At 43.2% G+C, this 19,230-nt stretch overlaps 1 protein-coding gene across 1 annotated transcript in view; it reads left to right on the top strand.

Moving 5' to 3' along the window:
- Positions 1 to 19,230, top strand: part of tarbp1 (TAR (HIV-1) RNA binding protein 1) — a 400,954-nt gene that overhangs the window by 45,728 nt on the left and 335,996 nt on the right. The window contains 1 exon segment of the mRNA XM_063057295.1: positions 5,801 to 5,939. Coding sequence (XP_062913365.1) covers positions 5,801 to 5,939 — 139 coding nt within the window.

Here is a 19,230-nt window from a genome sequence, read left to right as displayed (position 1 = left end):
TTCCTCTATTTAAAACTGCTTCAGTTCATCAATATTACTCAGATATCTGCATTAACAACCCTCCTCAGGTCATGCCACAGCATCTCAATTGGGTTAAGATCTGGACTCTGACTTGGCTATTCCAAAACACGAAATTTTCTTCTTTTTAAACCATTTCTTCTTGTGTTTTGGATCATTGTCTTGTTGCATCATCCAACTTCTATTAAGGTTCAGGTGATGGACCACTACCCTGACATTCTCCTGTTAAGTGCCTTGATACAATTTTGAAATCAATGTTCCCTCAATGATTGCAAGCTGTCCAGGCCCTGAGGCAGCAAAGCAGCCCCACTGTTGGTGTGCGTTGCTCTTTTTCTCCCAAACATAGTGTGCATTTCTGCCAAAAATTTTGTCTCATCTGTCCACAAGATATTGTCCTAGAAGTGTTGTGGGACATCCAGGTGGTCATTTGCAATCTTGAGATGTGCAACGATGTTGTTTTTTTGGAGAGCAGTGGTTTTCTCCGTTGTGTCCTTCCATGAACACCATTCTTGTTTAGTGTTTTTCTTAAGGTGGAGACATGAACAGAGTCTTTAGCAAGTTCTAGCGGTTTTTGCAGGTCTTACCTTCAGCGATTGGTTGGTCAGTAGATGGAGAAGATCCTGAGAGGCAGGATTTATCAACATTTGGAGAGGCATAATATGATTAGGAATAGTTAGCATGGCTTTGTCAAAGGCAGGTCGTGCCTTACGAGCCTGATTGAATTTTTTGAGGATGTGACTAAACACATTGATGAAGGTAGAACAATAGATGTAGTATATATGGATTTTAACAAGGCATTTGACAAGGTACCCCATGCAAGGCTTATTGAGAAAGTAAGGAGGCATGGGATCCAAGGGGACATTGCTTTGTGGGTCCAGAACTGGTTTGCCCACAGAAGACAAAGAGTGGTTGTAGATAGGTCATATTCTGCATGGAGGTCGGTGACCAGTGGTGTGCCTCAAGGATCTGCTCCAGGACCCCTTCTCTTCGAGATTTTTATAAATGACCTGGATGAAGAAGTGGAGGGATGGGTTAGTAAATTTGCTGATGACACAAAGGTTGGGGGTGCTGTGGATAGTGTGGAGGGCTGTCAGAGGTTACAGCGGGACATTGATAGGATGCAAAACTGGGCTGAGAAGTGGCAGATGGAGTTCAACCCAGATAAGTGTGAGGTGGTTCATTTTGGTAGGTTAAATATGATGACAGATTATAGTATTAATAATAAGACTCTTGGCAGTGTGGAGGATCAGAGGTCCATGCATTTTGCAACATTGTATTTCATTTGCCATTCTCTTGCCTGTTCTCGTAATCTGTCTAAGTCCTTCTGCAGCTTTACCTGACTCTCCACCGATCTTCATGTCATCTGCAAACTTGGCAACAAAGCCATCTATTCCGTCATCTAAATCATGATAAACAGCATAAAAAGAAGTGGTCCCAATACCGACTCTTGTAGAACACCACTACTCACTGGCAGCCAACCAGGAAAAAGATCCTTTCTTTCCCACTGACTGCATCCTACCAATCAGCTAATGCACTAACCATGCTAGTAACTTTCCTGTAATACCATGGGCTCTTAACTTGGTAAACAGCCTCAGCTGTGGCACCCTGTCAAAGGCCTTCTGAAGTCCAAATATACAACATCCCTTTTATCTATCCTACTTGTAATCCCCTCAAACAATTCCAACAGGTTCGTCAGGCAAGATTTTCCCTGAAGGAAACCATGCTGACTTTGTCCTATCTTGTCCTGTGTCACCAAGTACTCTATTACCTTACCCTTAACAATTGACTCCAACATCTTCTGAACCACTGAGGTCAGGCTAACAGGTCTATAATTTCCTTTCGGTTACCTTCTTCCATTCTTAAAGAGTGGAGTGACATTTACAATTTCCCAGTCCTCTGGCACCATACCGGAGTCCAGCGATTTTTGAATGATCATTGCTAATGCCTCCACAATCGCTACCACTACCTCCGTCAGACCCCTAGGGTGCGGTTCATCTGGTCCGGCAACTCATGTACCCTTAGATCTTTCAGATTTTTGAGCACATTTTCCCTTGTAATAGTAACTGCACTCATTTCTTTTCCCCTACACCCTTCAACTTCTGGCACATTGCTGGTGTCTTCCACAGTGAAGACAGATACAAAATACTCATTTAGTTCACCTGCCATCTCCTTGTCCCCTGTTATTATTTCTCCGGACTCATTTTCTGGCAGTCCAATATCCACTCTCATCTCTTTCATTTTTTTATACACGTGGGAAAACTTTTACTGTCCACTTCGATACTGTTTCCTAGCTTGCTTTCATAATTCATCTTTTCCCTTCTAATGATTCTTTTAGTTGCTCTCTGTAGGTTTTTAAAAGCTTCTCAATCTTCTAACTTCCTGCTAATTTTTGCTTTGTTGTATGCCCTCTCTTTTGCTTTTACATTAGCTTTGACTTCCCTTGTCACATGGTTGTACTATTTTGGCATTTGAGCATTTCTTTGTTTTCGGAATACATCTATCCTGCACTTTTTTCCCAGAAATTCATGCCATTCGTGCTCTGCTGTCATCTTTGCCAGCATCTCCTTCCAATTTACTTTGGCTGGCTCCTCTCTAATACCACTGTAATTTCCTTTACGCCACTGGAATACTACTATGTCAGACTTTACTTTCTCCCTATCAAATTTCAAGTTGAAATCGTGATATTGTGATCCCTGGCTCCTAAAGGCTTTTACCATAAGCTCCCTAATCACCTCTGGTTCATTCCTTAACACCCAATACAGTATAACTAATCCCCGAGTAGGCTCAGCGACAAACTGCTCCTAAAAGCGATCTCTTAGGCATTCAACAAACTTTCTCTCTTGAGATCCATTACCAACCTGATTTTCCCAATTAACATGCATGTTAAAATCTCCCATGACTATCCCAGCCACTGTTGGGTGGCCTGTATATAACTGCCATCAGGGTGCTTTTACCCTCGCAGTTTCTTAACACAATGCACGAGGATTCAACATCTTCCAATCCTTTGTCACATCTTTCCACTGATTTGATACCAGCAGAGCCATGCCACTCCCTCTGCCTACCTTCCTATCCCTCGATGCAACTTGTAACCTTGGACATTCAGATCCCAACCACAACCATCCTTCAGCCACGATTCAGTGATGGTCACAGCATCATGCCTGGGAATCTGTAATAGTGCAACAAGATCATCCACCTTATTTCTTATGCTCTATGCATTGAGGTATAACATTTTGAGTAACACACATAAAAGTTGCTGGTGAACACAGCAGGTCCGGCAGCATCTCTAGGAAGAGGTACAGTCAACGTTTCGGGCCAAGACCCTTCGTCAGGACTAACTGCAAGAAGAGCTAGTAAGAGATTTGAAAGTGGGAAGGGGAGATTGGAAATGATAGGAGAAGACAGGAGGGGGAAGGATGGAGCCAAGAGCTGGACAGTTGATTGGCAAAAGGGAGATGAGAGGATCATGGGACAGGAGGCCTAGGGAGAAAGAAAAGGGGGAGGAGAGGAAATGCCTAGAGGATGGGCAAGGGGTATAGTGAGGGGGACAGAGGGAGAAAAAGGAGAGAGAGAAAAAGAATGTGTGTATATAAATAAATAATGGATGGGGTACGAGGGGGAGGTGGGGCATTAGTGGAAGTTTGAGAAGTCAATGTTCATGCCATCAGTTTGGAGGCTACCCAGACGGAATACAGGTGTCTCCCCCGCTTTCCAAACGTTCGCTTTATGAAACCTCACTGTTACAAAAGACCTACATTAGTTCCCTGTTTTCGCTTTCAGAAGGTGTTTTCACTGTTACGAAAAAAAAATCAGCGCGCGATAAAAGGCAGTGCACACCCCGAGCAGCCGCTCTTCCCCCAGAATCGGAACTGCATTCTCACCGGCATTGCTTAAACATGTGCCTGAGAGTAGTCGTTTGCAAGTTGAGTTCTATCGTATCGGAAAAGCCAAAAAGTAAGGGTGTTAAACTTAGCGTAAAACTAGACATAATGAAGCGTTTCGATCGTGGTGAACAAAGCAAGGACAAAGTGAGTTTGGCTTGTGGAAGCTGACGAACATGATGTTGAAGAGGTTTTGGCATCCCATGACCAAGAACTGATAGACGAAGAGCTGATGCAATTGGAAGAAGAAAGGATAACAATCGAAACCAAATGCAGTAGCGAACTGACGTGAAGCAACTGCGTGAGATTTTCGCTGCAATGATAAAGCATGACTTTAATTTTGAAAGGGTACGTCGGTTTAGGGGATATTTGCAAGATGGTTTGAGTCCTTACAAAGAACTGTATGATAGAAAAATGCGCGAGGCTCAGCAGTCAAGCAAGCCTTCCACATCAGCCACAGCAGACGACAAACCTCGACCTTCAACATTGAGGCGGGCAGTCATAGGAGAAGATGAGCTGCCTGCCCTAATGGAAACAGACGAGATGACACCCCAGTGTCCCACCACCCCAACACCTAGGCCACGGGCAGATACCGATTTGCGGAGAATTCAGCAGTAGCCGGGAGGCACACAGCACATCTTTAAGAAAAAGCCGAAATAAACATGCTAATTAATTATGTGCCGCCCGACACGTAATTGTCAGCCCAGATCAGAGACGACGCAATCGGAAATCGGCACTCTGTATCCCCAGGCTACTATGGGAAGTGAGGGAGGAGATTGCTGAGCCTCTGGTGATGATCTTTGAGGGCGGGAGAGGTTCCGGAGGATTGGAGGGTTCCAGTGAGTCTTAATTCAGTGGTTGGTAAGTTGATGGAGAAGATCTTGAGAGGCAGGATTTATGAACATTTGGAGAGGAATAATATGATTAGGAATAGTCAGCATGGCTTTGTCAAAGGCAGGTTGTGCCTTAGGAGCCTGATTGAATTTTTTTTGAAGATGTGACTAATCACAATGACGCTGGTAGAGCCATAGATGTGTATACGGATTATCAAATGCAAGGCATTTGATAAGGTATTCCATGCAAGGCTTATTGAGAGAGTAAGGGGCATGGGATCCAAGGGGACATTGCTTTGTGGATCCAAAACTGGCTTGCCCACAGAAGGCAAAGAGTGGTTGTACACGGGTCATATTCTGCATGGAAGCCGGTGACCAGTGGTGTTCCTGAGGGATCTGTTCTGGGACCCCTACTCTTTGTGATTTTTATAAATGACCTGGATGAAGAAGTGGAGAGAAGTGGAGTAAATTTGCTGATGACCCAAAAGTTGGGGGTGTTGTGTATAGTGTGGAGCCTGTCAGAGGTTACAGCGGGACATTGATAGGATGCAAAACTGGGCTGAGAAGTGGCAGATGAAGTTCAACCTAGATAAGTGTGAGGTGGTTCATTTTGGTAGGTCAAATATGATGGCAGAATATAGCATTACTATTTGCTTTTATATTATCTGTAAACTAACCTGTATTTGACAATAAAAACGCAAAGTCTGATCTTGAATTGTCATTTTCTACTATCAGTTTTCAATCTTTCTCCTGGTCCCTCCCTTGCCTGTGTTGGGAAATTCTTGCAAAATCACCTTGAACTTGGTGAATTAGTGCAATCCCCATGTGGGAACCCAGATAATCTGCCAAACCCAGCCTGCTCCAGGTACGCCTGGCTCATTCCTGGCTCTCTTCTCTGGATATCTATCACATAGAGTATCATTCAGGAGAAATAGCACCTAATTTTTTTTTCTTAAAGTGCCAATAAACTTGAATAAATAATTGGTTGAGAAACCTGTGAATGTGATGAGAGAAACAGGTCATGGTATATGCAACTTGATGCTAATTTGTTGGATGTTGTGGATACTTTAGGTATGTGAGTGGCTACACAGCAATGATGGGAGTTTTAGGCGTGAAGACAGTGCCACTGAAGAGAATCTAAAGCGATCTGTGCTAGGTGCCTATGTTCAGAATCTGGTAGAATGGTACATGAAGGTCCCAGTGTCTGATGGTAAGAGACTTCTTTATATTATGCATGTGACTAACACGAATTTCACAGTACCTTCCAACACCCTGCTTTAAAATTTAGCATCCCCTATTTCACATTTCTCCCTGGTCTTTCTCTTTCACCTCTAAAGTCTGAGATGCTCCGAAGTCTCTGTATTGCTCCACTTTTGGCCTCATGTGCATTCCTCACTTGCTTTTCCCCTTGCCATCAACAGTCATATTTTCATAGAAAACATAGAAACATAGAAAACCTACAGCACAATACAGGCCTTTCGGCCCACAAAGTTGTGCCAAACATGTCCCCACCTTAGAAATTACTAGCCTTACCCATAGCCCTCTATTTTTCTAAGCTCCATGTACCTATCCAAAAGTCTCTAAAAGACCCTATCATATCTGCCTCCACCACTGTTGCCGGCAGCCCATTCCACGCACTCACCACTTTCTGCGTAAAAAATTTACCCCTGACATCTCCTCTGTACCTACTCCCCAGCACCTTAAACCTTGTGGCAGCCATTTCAGCCCTGGGGAAAAGCCTCTGACTATCCACACGATCAATACTTCTCATCATCTTATACACTTCTGTTGGGTCACCTCTCATCCTCCGTCGCTCCAAGGAGAAAAGGCCTAGTTCACTCAACCTGTTTTCATAAGGCATGCTCCCCAATCAGGGAAACATCCTTGTAACTCTCCTCTACACTCTTTCTATGGTTTCCACATCCTTCCTGTAGTGAGGCGACCAGAACTGAGCACAGTATTCCAAGTGGGGTCTGACCAGGATCCTATATAGCTGCAACATTACCTCTCGGTTCCTAAATTCATTTCCATGATTGATGAAGGCCTTAGCCACAGAGTCAACCTGCGAAGCTGCTTTGTGCGTCCTATGGACTCGGACCCAAGATCCCTCTGATCCTCCACACAGCTAAGAGACTTACCATTATACTATATTCTGCCATCATATTTGACCTACCAATATTTTCGTGTGCACTAAACTTGATGTCTGGAATTCTCTCCAGAAATCTGTTATGGCAGTATTTAAAAACCTTACATTTAGCCAAGATTTTAGCTCTGTCTCATTACCTCTTGCTTTGCCTCACCTTATTATCTTTCTTTGGAAAACCTTGGGATGTTCCACAATATTTTAGAACTATGCAATAAGCTGGGCCCTTGTTATGATCTTGCACTTTAATGAGTCCCCGCATTGCACTTTTTATGTAGCTGATGCACTTTATTCTGCACTGATATTGTCTGCATGCACTGTGTAATGATTTGATCTGTGCCAGAGTTGGAGGACTGTGTATGCGTGCAGGTGTGTGGGAAGGAGGAACGGGGCTTGTTTTACTGTTGTTGTTTTATTGCTTGTGACCTGTATTGTTCTGCCAAGCATTGTAGTTATATTGGAGCATGAATGTATGACAACATATGCGGACTGCCCCCAGCACATCCTTAGGTGTGTTGGTCTTGATGCAAATGATGGATTTCACTGTATGTTTTGATGTACATGTGATAAATAAACCCTGGATGTTAAGCTCCCAGCTGTAACCTTCTTTCAGCCACGATTCAGTCGATGTCCACAACATCAAGAATGTATTCACCTTAAATATACCCAATGAACTGGCCTGCACTGCTGTCTGTGGCAATCAATTCCACAGATTCACCACCCTCTTGCTAAAGAAACTTTCCCTCATCTCTTTTAAATGGATATCCCTGAATTCTGAGGCTGTGCCCTCTGGTCCTTGACTCTCCAACTATTGGACATATCCTCTCATTCATTCTATCTAGGCCATCCAATATTCAATAGGTTTCTTGAGATCCCCCTCATTATTCTAAATTCCAGTGAGTGTATGCCCAGATTCATCAAATGCACCTCATATGTTAACCCTTTCATTCTTGGCATCATTCTTTTGAAGCTCCTTTGGACCCTTCTAATGCCAGCACACCTTTTCTTAGATAAGGAGCCCCTGTTATGTATCAGCAGCAATAGACCACAAACTGAGTCAGGGGGTTTAATGTTAAACAACTATATTTATTAGTATCTACACAAAATATAGAAAATTAAACAAACTACTCTTCTAAACAGAAGTTAACAGTGTTACGCATTTGTGGCTCCCAAACCGCCAAGCTTAGGAACAGTTCTTAAAGCTTTAAGATGGCAAGTTGAAAAGTTTCAGCTATGCACAGAATAAGTGAGGGGAGAAATTTGTAAATGCAGATTAAAATGCAATGAGGAGGCGATCACGAAGAATTCCACAGGTTCCACACTAGGAAAACGAAGTAACAGTCACAGAAGATCTCAGCCGTTGAGTTGTATTCCGAAATCCACATAGAGATATTACAAGGTGACAGTCACGGGATATTCCTTAGCACAAGTGGTCACCACATAACACACCCGAATCCATGTAAGGGTTAACGAAAGCTGGTCGCTGCAGAATACTTCAAAAATCCACGTATGGGTCATAAGAAGTGACAGTCACATAGCCAATATGCACTGTGTGTCGCTCATTCACCCAATCCTTTGGGTATGGGAAAGTATCAAACTTCACCCATTACTGTAGCGAGCCCCTGCTCACAGTCTGAAGTCTTAACACTCTCTCTCCCTCTCCCTCTCAGCAGTCTGTCTGCATTTTGTTATATTGACGTCATACTCCTGCCTCGTCCAGGTGCTTCAAGTGATACCTACAGTAAACTAAACCCGTGGTCACATAACACCTTCCCCCAAGGAGGAAAAATTTTGATCTCTAAGAGCAAAATTTTAACAACAAACTACAATATGTTAAACAATACATATACGGTTACCACATAGCACACTACAGACTAAAATAACATATTGCAGGAGCATATACAAATAGTAAATCCCACTCCACTATTAAAAGTACACTGCAAGCTTAACATCTAGAAAGACAGTTGGCAATTATATTATCCCTGCCTTTAATGTGAGTTATAATGAGATCATACTCCTGCAAAGTCAAACTCCAATTCAGCAACCTTCTATTTTTGTTTTTCAGCCTACTCAAAAACACCAATGGATTATGATCTGTATAAACCACAAGTGGTTTCTGAGCTGTGCAAGCATAAACATCAAAATGCTGCAAAGCTAAAATAAGTGATAATAATTCCTTCTCTATGGTGGAATAATTTCTTTGATGCTCATTGAATTTCTTTGGAAAGTAAGCCGCAGGATGGTCAATATCATAATCATCCCTTTGTAGTAACACTGCTCCTGCCGCTTCGTCACTGGCATCTATGGCTACAGAAAATGGCTTTGCAAAGTCAGGTGACCTGAACACAGGTTGATGACAAAAGATGGCCTTCAATTTCTCAAATGCCTCCTGGCAAGGCTCTGTCCAAATAAACTTTTCACCCTTCCTCAGGATGTTAGTCAATGGGAGGGCAATATCAGCAAAGTTCTTACAGAACTGCGATAATATCCAACCATTCCCAGGAATCTTCTAAGAGCTTTTTTTACTGGTTGGGATAGGAACCTCAGAAATTGCCTGAACTTTCGTCTGAACAGGAGCCAACCTGCCTTGACCTACAACATAACCAAGATAGGTCACAGTGGCATGGCCAGATTCACTCTTAGCTAAGTTAACTGTAAGGTTGGCCTTTGAGAGCCTTTCAAACAGCTTTTCTACTGCAGAGATATGGACTTCCCATGTGTCATTCCTTGTGACCAAATCATCAATATAGGCATTTGTGTGTTCTAACCCTTGAATTATAAAATTAATAATTCTCTGGAATGTTCCCAGAGCATTTTTCATTCCAAATGGCAGAACATTGTATTCATATAACCCAGAAAGCGTTACAAATGCAGAAATTTCTCTACCTCTATCCGTTAATGGAACACACCAATACCCTTTTAACAGATTGATTTTTGTAAGGAACTTAGCTTTTCCAACCTTGTCTACACAATCATCCACTCTAGTGATTGGATAAGCATCTTTTTTTGTTACAGCATTCACCTTTCTGTAATCAGTGCAAAACCTGATACTACTATCTGGTTTAAGTACCATAACACAAGGTGAACTCCAATCTGAAGCAGAATGCCTAATAATACCATTTTCTAACATATACTCAATTTCTTGTTCAGCAAGTCTACATTTTTGAATATAAATGCAATAAGGATGTTCTATAGGTTCGGCATCACCAACGTCTACATCATGTGAGGCTACTGTTGTTCTTTTTGGAACATCAGGGAACAAATCTTGAAATGTCATGATCAACTGCTTCATTTGCTGCCACTGCTGTGGCTGTAAATGAGCTAGTTTCTTATCAAGATTTTCCAAAATAGCCAAATTTGTCAATCTGCCTGAAATAATGTTTGATTTAAAATGGGCCTCAGTAGGATCAGCTAGTAAATTTCCAGAGAGCTCGAACCCATTGTTATTTACAGCAACCACCACGGCTGCAGCCTGCTTTTCATGATACAGCTTAAGCATGTTTATGTGACGGAGCTGCGTTGGCCTTCTATCTGGTGTTTTGACTGCATAATCCACATCATTGACCTTAGACACAATTTCATAGGGACCATGGAATCTGGCCTGCCGAGGATTTGTCTGCACACGGAAAAGAACGAGCACCTTATGTCCTGGCTTAAATGTCCTAACTCTGGCTTTCTTATCATACCAGGTTTTCATTTTACTTTGAGCAAATTTTAAATCTTCCCTCGTTAGGTTGCAAGCTCTTTGCAATCTGTCTTTGAATTTTAAAACATAGTCCAACAAATTTATATGCAGGTCATTGTTGATCCACTGCTCTCTTAACAATGCCAAAGGATCTCGGACCTGGTGCCCAAACACAAGCTCAAAGGGGCTAAAGCCTAGGGACTTTTGCACAGAATCCCTTACTGCAAATAGAAGCAAGTGAACCCCTCATTCCAAGCCTTCTCATTTTCAATACAGAATATCCTAATCATGGTTTTGAGGGTAGAATGGAATCTTTCTAAGGCCCCTTGGGATTCTGGATGGTACGCAGACAACGTAATTTGGTTGGCTCCCAGTTTGTAAACTACCTGCTGAAATAATCCTGACATAAAATTACTTCCTTGATCGGACTGGATTTCTTTAGGCAAACCAAATGGGGTGAAAAACTTTATGAGAACCTTTGACACTTTGATATTCCTGAGAGATATTGCTTCTGGAAATCTAGATGCTGTACACATGATGGTTAGCAAATACTGATGGCCAGCTCTAGTCTTTGACAATGGGCCAACACAATCCACAATAATTTTAGAAAAGGGTTCACCAAATGCAGGAATAGGCTGCATCTACCCACAACCTGACAAGTGTGACAAGTTCAGCAAAAGGTCACAACATCTTTCCTCAAACCGGGCCAGAAGAATTGTTTCAAAACCTTGTCCACAGTTTTATTCACACCAAAATGGCCACCCAGGTCATACTATGGGCCAAGGTTAAAATCTCATTCCTATAGACTTTAGGAACTACAACCTGGTGAACAATTGCCCATTCCTCACTGGCCAGAATATCAGGTGGTCTCCACTTCCTCATTAACACTCCACCCTTGATATAATATCCTACTGGCACTTTCTCAATCTCCTCACCTGAGAGAACTCTTTGTCTCAATGCAACAATCTCAGGGTCTCCAGTCTGTTCCGCTATAAACTCCTTCCTGGACAAAGGCAAATCTTTAGAATCAGACCTAATACAAGGATCCTGGTCAAACAATGAAGGCAGGAAAGTCATTGACAGGTCATCAAAACCTGAGTCCCGATTTGGGCTATGATAGGTAGCAGACCCATGCTGCACAGGACCATCTGCATTGGCAAGCTTCCTGGCCATAGCTCAAGTTACTGCGCAGGATGGATAAATGTTAGAATCCATCTTTCAGTGGTTTCAGCCATCAGTGATTAGCTTAGTTGTCAGCTGCACTGCAGGGACAACTTTGCCACCTGCTAGGTCATTCCCAAACAACAAAGAAACACCCTTCACCGGTAAACTGGGCCATAGTCCTATCTTAACTGGTCCCGAAATTAACTCTGACTTCAAAATTACCTTGTGCAGAGGTACTGAAACAATGTCGCCCCCAATGCCTTGAATAAGATTTACCTCACCAGTGGCAGTCTCATCACTAAACTCTAGAACATTGTCCAACAAGAGTGACTGAGAAACTCCAGTATCTCGCAGAATTTTCACTGGCACCGGAAATGACCCCTCATTCACTGAATCAAATCCCTCTGACACAAAAGGAATGAATTCTTCCCTAACTTGGTCAGACATCTCAGCTCTCAACAGAGCTTCATCAGAATGTGCAGAACCCTGTGGGACTACAGGTGTTTCAAAGTGCTGAATCTGGAACTACCTCTTTTTCCTTCTTCTTCAGGAAGAAACAATTAGCCATAACATGACCAGATTCCTTGCAATAGTGACAAGTAGGACCAGAATGTTTCTCCTTTAATTGCTTTCCTTCATCCTTACCTTAGTCACTATTCCCAGATTTGATTTCTGGTTTACCCTGACCATCCATGCTATTCTTTTGAAAGGTCTTACCTGGGGTAAACTTAAGCCTATGCATTAGAGCAAACTCATCTGCTAACTTAGCAGATTCTTGCAAAGTGGCAGCATCCTTCTCATCTAAATATGTCTTTATGTCATTATGGTAATTAAAACCAACTCTTTCAATTTGTCGAAATCATCATCCACATTTTTAGATGTGCACCATCGTTCAAAACACAGAGACTTCTCATAAGCAAATTCCACATGAGTCTGGCTCACAGATTTCCTCAAATTCCTAAACCTTTGCCCAGAGGCTTCTGGAACCAGTTCACAAGATTTAAGCACAGCCTGTTTTACTGTCCCATAGTCAGCTGCACCGTCAACTGATAGGCAGAATACGCCTGCTCAGCCTTACCTTTGATTACACTCTGCAGCAGGAGAAGCCAGCAGTCTCTTGGCCACCGTAGGGTCGGAGCAACTTTCTCAAAATGCTGAAAGTATTTATCAACCTTGACCTCATCAAATGGAGGGACCAATTTACCTTCCCGACTGGCAACAAACCTATCACCAGAGCCAGAAGTTGGACCCACGAACCTTAGCTTCTCTAGCTCAAACTGCCTTTGTTTGTCCCTTTCCCCAGCTTCAAACTGCCTTTGGCTTTCTCTTTCCTCTGGTCCTAGCAGCCTCTGCTTTTCTCTTTCCTCAGCTTCTAACTTAAGTTTCTCTAGCTCTAACTTTAGTTGTTCTGTCTTGTACTGATGGTCATCTGATTTACTTTCAGGAAACATAGGTGACATAGGTAACATAGGATTGGAAGGTGCAGAATCTTTATGGGTTGAGCTAAGAAATTAGATTGAGGACATTAAAAAACGATACAATGTTCCTCCAGTATGATATCACAGAAACACAGGGCAGACCAAGACTAAAACTGACAAAAACCACATAATTATAACATACAGTTACAGCAGTGCAAAGCAATACCATAATTTGATAAGAGCAGACCATGGACATGGTAAAAAAAAAAGTCTCAAAGTCTCAATAGCCCCAACATCTCACGCAGACAGTAGAAGGGAGAAACGCTCCCTGCCATGAGCCTCCAGTGCCGCAAACTTGCCGATGCAGTATCCTGGAAGCACCCGACCACAGCTGACTCTTGAGTCCATCCGAAAACTTCGAGCCTCCGACCAGCCCTCTGACACCGAGCACCGGGCACCATCTCTGCCCAGCGCTTCGACCCCGTGCTGGCCACTGAGCAACAAGCAAAGCCGAGGATTCGGGGCCTTCCCCTCCGGAGATTTCGGATCACACAGTAGCAGCGGCAGCGAAGCAGGCATTTCAGAAGTTTCACCAGATGTTCCTCCGTGCTCTCACGTCTGCCTCCATCAAATCAGAATTGTGCACGGCACCCTACTTGACAAATAACAGATATTCATCATGGGAGTGGCCGCGCGTGCTGAGTCGCGCCGCCATCTTCTCCTCTCCTCGCAGGAGTAAAAGGACCCTGATGGCAGTTATATACAGGCCTCCAAACAGCTGCAGTGATGTGGACTACAAATTACAACAGGGAATAGGAAAGGCTTGTCAGAAGGGCAGTGTTTTGATAATTGTGGGAGATTTTAACATGCGAGTGGATTGGGAAAATCAGGTCGGCACTGGATTTCAAGAGAGAGAATTTGTAGAATATCTGCGAGATGGCTTTTTAGAACAGCTTGTTGTTGAGCCCACTAGGGGATCGGCTGTACTGGATTGGGTATTGTGTAATGAACCGGAGGTGATTGGAGAGATTGAGGTAAAAGAACCCTTAGGAGGCAGTGATCATAACATGATTGAATACAGTAAGTTAGGCAGAACTCAGCATGGTTTCCTTAAAGGAAAATCCCACCTGACAAACCTATTACAATTTTTTGATGAAATTACAAGTAAACTAGATAAGGAAGATACAGTGGATGTTGTATATTTGGATTTTCAGAAGGCCTTTGACAAGGTGCCACACATGAGGCTGCTTAACAAGATAAGAGCCCATGGAATTACTGGAAAGTTACATATGTGAATAGGGCGTTGGCTGATTGGCAGGAAACAGAGTGGGAATAAAGGGATCCTATTCTGGTTGGCTGCTGGTTACCAGTGGTATTCCACAGGGGTCCGTGTTGGGGCCGCTTCTTTTTTACATTGTACATCAACAGTTTGGATTATGGAGTAGATGGCTTTGTGGCTAAGTTTGTTGATGATACAAAGATAGGTGGAGGGGCCGGTAGTGCTGAGGAAACAGACTCTGCAGAGAGACTTGGATAGATTGGAAGAATGGGCAAAGAAGTGGCAAATGAAATAGAATGTTGGAAAGTGTATGGTTATGCACTTCGACAGAAGAAATAAACGGGCAGACTATTATTTAAATGGGGAGAGAATTCAAAGTTCTGAGATGTAACGGGACTTGGGAGTCCTCGTGCAGAATACCCTTAAGGTTAACCTCCAGGTTGAGTGTGGTGAAAAAGGCGAATGCAATAGCATTCATTTCTCGGGGAATAGAGTATAGGAGCAGGAGTGTGATGTTGAGGCTCTATAAGGCGTTGGTAAGACCTCATTTGGAGTACTGTGGACAGTTTTGGGCTCCTTATTTAAGAAAGGATGTGCTGACATTGGAGAGGGTACAGAGAAGATTCACTAGAATGATTCCGGGAATGAGAGGGTTAACATATGAGGAACATTTGTCCGCTCTTGGACTGTATTTCTTGGAGTTTAGAAGAATGAGGGGAGACCTCATAGAAACATTTTGAATGTTGAAAGGCATGGATAGAGTGGATGTGGCAAAGTTGTTTCCCATGATGGGGGAGTCCAGTATGAGAGGGCATGACTTAAGGATTGAAGGCCACCCATTCAGAACAGAGATGCGAAGAAATTTTTTTAGCCAGATGGTGGTGAATCTATGGAATTTGTTACCACGGGTGGGAGTGGAGGTCAAGTCATTGGGTGTATGTAAGTCAGAGATTGATAGGTATCTGAGTAGCCAGGGCATCAAAAGTTATGGTGAGAAGGCCGGGGAGTGGGACTAAATGGGAGAGTGGATCAGCTCATGATAAAATGGCGGAGCAGGGTCGATGGGCCAAATGGCTGACTTCTGCTCCTTTGTCTTATGGTCTTCTGGAAATATTTTGAATACCTCGGCTTCAAACACACCTGTAGATATATAGTGCTCAACTATTCTCCTCTGAATCTCTGCATTTTTCATAGCCGGCTTTTCCGTAAGAAGTTTGAACCTCTTAGCAATGACCAACAACTGTGCCTTTTTCGCTTCCTTCAATGCCCCAGAGACTAGTGATGCCTGGAATTCATCAATATCCATTGCTGCTGGTTTTCACACACAAGTCAATCAAAAGGGAAGTAATCAATAAAATCGATCAATAAGCTCCAATTTGTTCAGATCCCGGACGAGCCCCCACTTTATGTTACGTACCAGCAGCAATAGACCACAAACTGAGTCAGGGTTTAATGTTAAAACACTATATTTATTAGTATCTACTCAAAATATAGAAAATTAAACTAACTACTCTTCTAAACAGAAGTTAACAGTGTTATGCGTTTGTGGCTCCCAAACCATCAAGCTTAGGAACAGTTCTTAAAGTTTTAAGATGGCAAGTTGAAAAGTTTCAGCTATGCACAGAATTAGTGAGGGGAGAAATTTGTAAATCCACATTAAAATGCAACAAGGAGGCAATCACGAAGAATTTCACAGGTTCCACGCTGGGAAAACAAAGTAACAGTCACAGAAGATCTCAGCCGTTGAGTTGTATTTTGAAATCCACATAGAGATATTACAAGGTGACAGTCATGGAATATTCCTTAGCACAAGTGGTCAGCACATAACACACCCGAATCCATATAAGGGTAAACGAAAGTGGTCGCCACAGAATACTCCAAAAATCCACGTATGGGTCATGAGAGGTGACAGTCACTTATCCAATATGCACTGGGTGTCGCTCATTCACCCAATCCTTTGGGCACGGAAAAGTATCAAACTTCACTCATTACTGTAGCGAGCTCCTGCTCGCAGTCCGAAATCTTATCTATCTATTTCTATTTCTCTCCCTCTCCCTCTCCAGGCGTTTGTCCAGGCATTTAAAGTGATGCCCACAGTAAACAAAACCCATGGTCACGTAACACCCCAAATCGGTCACGGTGCTCCATGTGGTCTGATCAATGCCTTATAAATATCAGCGTTGTATCCTTTTGTATTCTAGCCCTCCAGAAATGAATGCAAACATTTTATTTGCCTTCCTTGCCACCGACTCAACCAGCAAGTTAACCTTTAGGGAATCCTGCATGACGACCCTCGAGTTCCTTTGCACCGCTGATTTTTCTCCGGATCATTTGAGGCAGTGGGGTTGATTGACAGGAGGTACAAGGTGGTAATTACACTCAGGTGCAGGACACAGCTAACTGGATGACCGTCAGGAGGGGCGTAGCCTATAGGCAGTCTCAACTGCATCTCTTCATCTCTTCTATTTCACGCATGTCTGCTCTTACTGCATCCTCCCGACAGTCTACCAGGGATAGGGTTCCTCTTTTCGTCACCTACCACCCCTCTGCGTCTGTCACATAATACTAAGGATCTTCTGCCATCTCCAATGGGACCCCCCACCAAGCACATCTTTCCCTCCCTCCTCCCCCACTTTCTGCTTTCCGCAGGGATTGCTCCCTACGTGACTCCCTTGTCCATTCGTCCCTCCCCACTGATCTCCCTCCTGGCACTTATCCTTGCAATTGGAACAACTGCTACACCGGACCCTATACCTCTTCCCTGGGTCATCAGGGCCCCAAACAGATGTCCAAGTGAGGCGACACTTCACCTGTGAGTTCTTTCGGGTCATTTACTGTCCGGTGTGGCTTCGTGTATATTGGTGAGACCCGACATACAGTTTCGCCGAGCGCCTACGTTCCTTCAACCAGAAGAAGCAGGATCTCCCAGTGGCCGCCCATTGTAATTCCACTTCCCATCTTCCCATTCCCATTACAATATGTCAATCCATGGCTTCCTGTACTGTCACAATGAGGCCACACTTAGGTTGTGTAATTCTATCTGGGTAGCCTCCAACCTGATGGCATGTGCATCAATTTCTCAAACTTCTGGTCATGCCCCCCCACCTTATCTCCTTGCCTGCCTATCGCCTCCCTTTGGTGTCCTTCCCCGCTTTTCTTTCTTCCATGGCTTTCTGTTCTCTCCTATAGGACTCCCCCTTCTCCAGTCCTGTGTCCCTTTCACCAATCAACTTCCCTGCTCTTTACTTCATTTCCTCCTCCCTCCCGTTTTCACCTATCACTTTGTATTTCTCTCTCCCTTCCCTCACCTTTTAAATCTACTCATCTTTTTTTCTCCAGTCCTGTCGAAGGGTCTCAGCCCGAAACGCCAACTGTACTTTTTTCCATAGATGCTCAAATGGACATTGTTTACTTGGATTTTCAGAAAGCTTTTGACAGGGCTGCTTGACAAGATGAGTACCCATAGTATTAGAGGAAAGATACTAGTATGGATAGAAGGTTAACTGACTGACAGAAGACAGAGTGGGAATGAAGGGGGCCTCTTCTGATTGGCTGTTGGTGACTAGTGGTTTTCCGCAGTGGTCAATATTGGGATTGCTTCTTTTCACATTCTACGTCAATGATTTAGATGATGGAATTGATGGCTTTGTGGCCAGGTTGATAAGTGATCGAAAGGGACAGGTATAACCATATAACAATTACAGCACGGAAACAGGCCATCTCGGCCCTTCCAGTCCGTGCCGAATGCTTACTCTCACCTATTCCCACTGACCTGCAGTCAGCCCATAACCCTCCATTCCTCTCCTGTTCATACAGCTATCTAATTTTACTTTAAATGACAATATCGAGCCTGCCTCTGCCACTTCTACTGGAAGCCGTTCCACAGAGCTACCACTCTCTAAGTAAAGAAGTTCCCCCTCGTGTTACCCCTAAACTTTTGCCCCCTAACTTTCAACTCATGTCTTCTTGTTTGAATCTCCCCTACTCTCAATGGAAAAAGCCTATTCACATCAACTCTATCTATCCCCCTCATAATTTTAAATTCCTCTATCAGGTTCCCCCCTCAACCTTCTACGCTCCAAAGAATAAAGACCCAACTTGTTCAACCTTTCTCTGTAACTTAGGTGCTGAAACCCAGGTAACATTCTGGTAAATCTTCTCTGTATTCTCCTTATTTTGTTGACGTCTTTCCTATAATTTGGTGACCGGAACTGTGTACAATACTCCAAATTTGGCCTCACCAATGCCTTGTACAATTTTAACATTACATCCCAACTCCTATACTCAATGCTGTGATTTATAAAGGCCAGTATACCAAAAGCTTTCTTCACCACCCTATCCACATGAGATTCCACCTTCAGGGAACTATGCACCATTATTCCTAGATCCCTCTGTTCTACAACATTCTTCAATGCCCTACCATTTACCATGTATGTCCTATTTTGATTAGTCTTACCAGAATGTAGCACCTCACAGTTATCAGCATTAAACTCCATTTGCCATCTTTCAGCCGACTCTTCTAACTGGCCTAAATCTGTCTGCAAGCTTTGAAAGCCTACTTCATTATCCACAACGCCACCTATCTGCGTACTTACTAATCCAATTTACCACCCTATCATCCAGATCATTAATGTATATTAGATTAGAGTAGATTATGAGGACACTCAGTCCTCTTTTATTGTCATTTAGAAATGCATGCATTAAAAAATGATACAATGTTCCTCCAGTATGATATCACAGAAACACAAGACAGACCAAGACTAAAACTGACAAAAACCACATAATTATAACATATAGTTACAACAGTGCAAA

Source organism: Mobula hypostoma, chromosome 8 (genome assembly GCF_963921235.1).
Source record: "Mobula hypostoma chromosome 8, sMobHyp1.1, whole genome shotgun sequence".
NCBI classification, from domain to species: domain Eukaryota; kingdom Metazoa; phylum Chordata; class Chondrichthyes; order Myliobatiformes; family Myliobatidae; genus Mobula; species Mobula hypostoma.
This window is presented reverse-complemented; position numbering and strand designations above follow the sequence as displayed.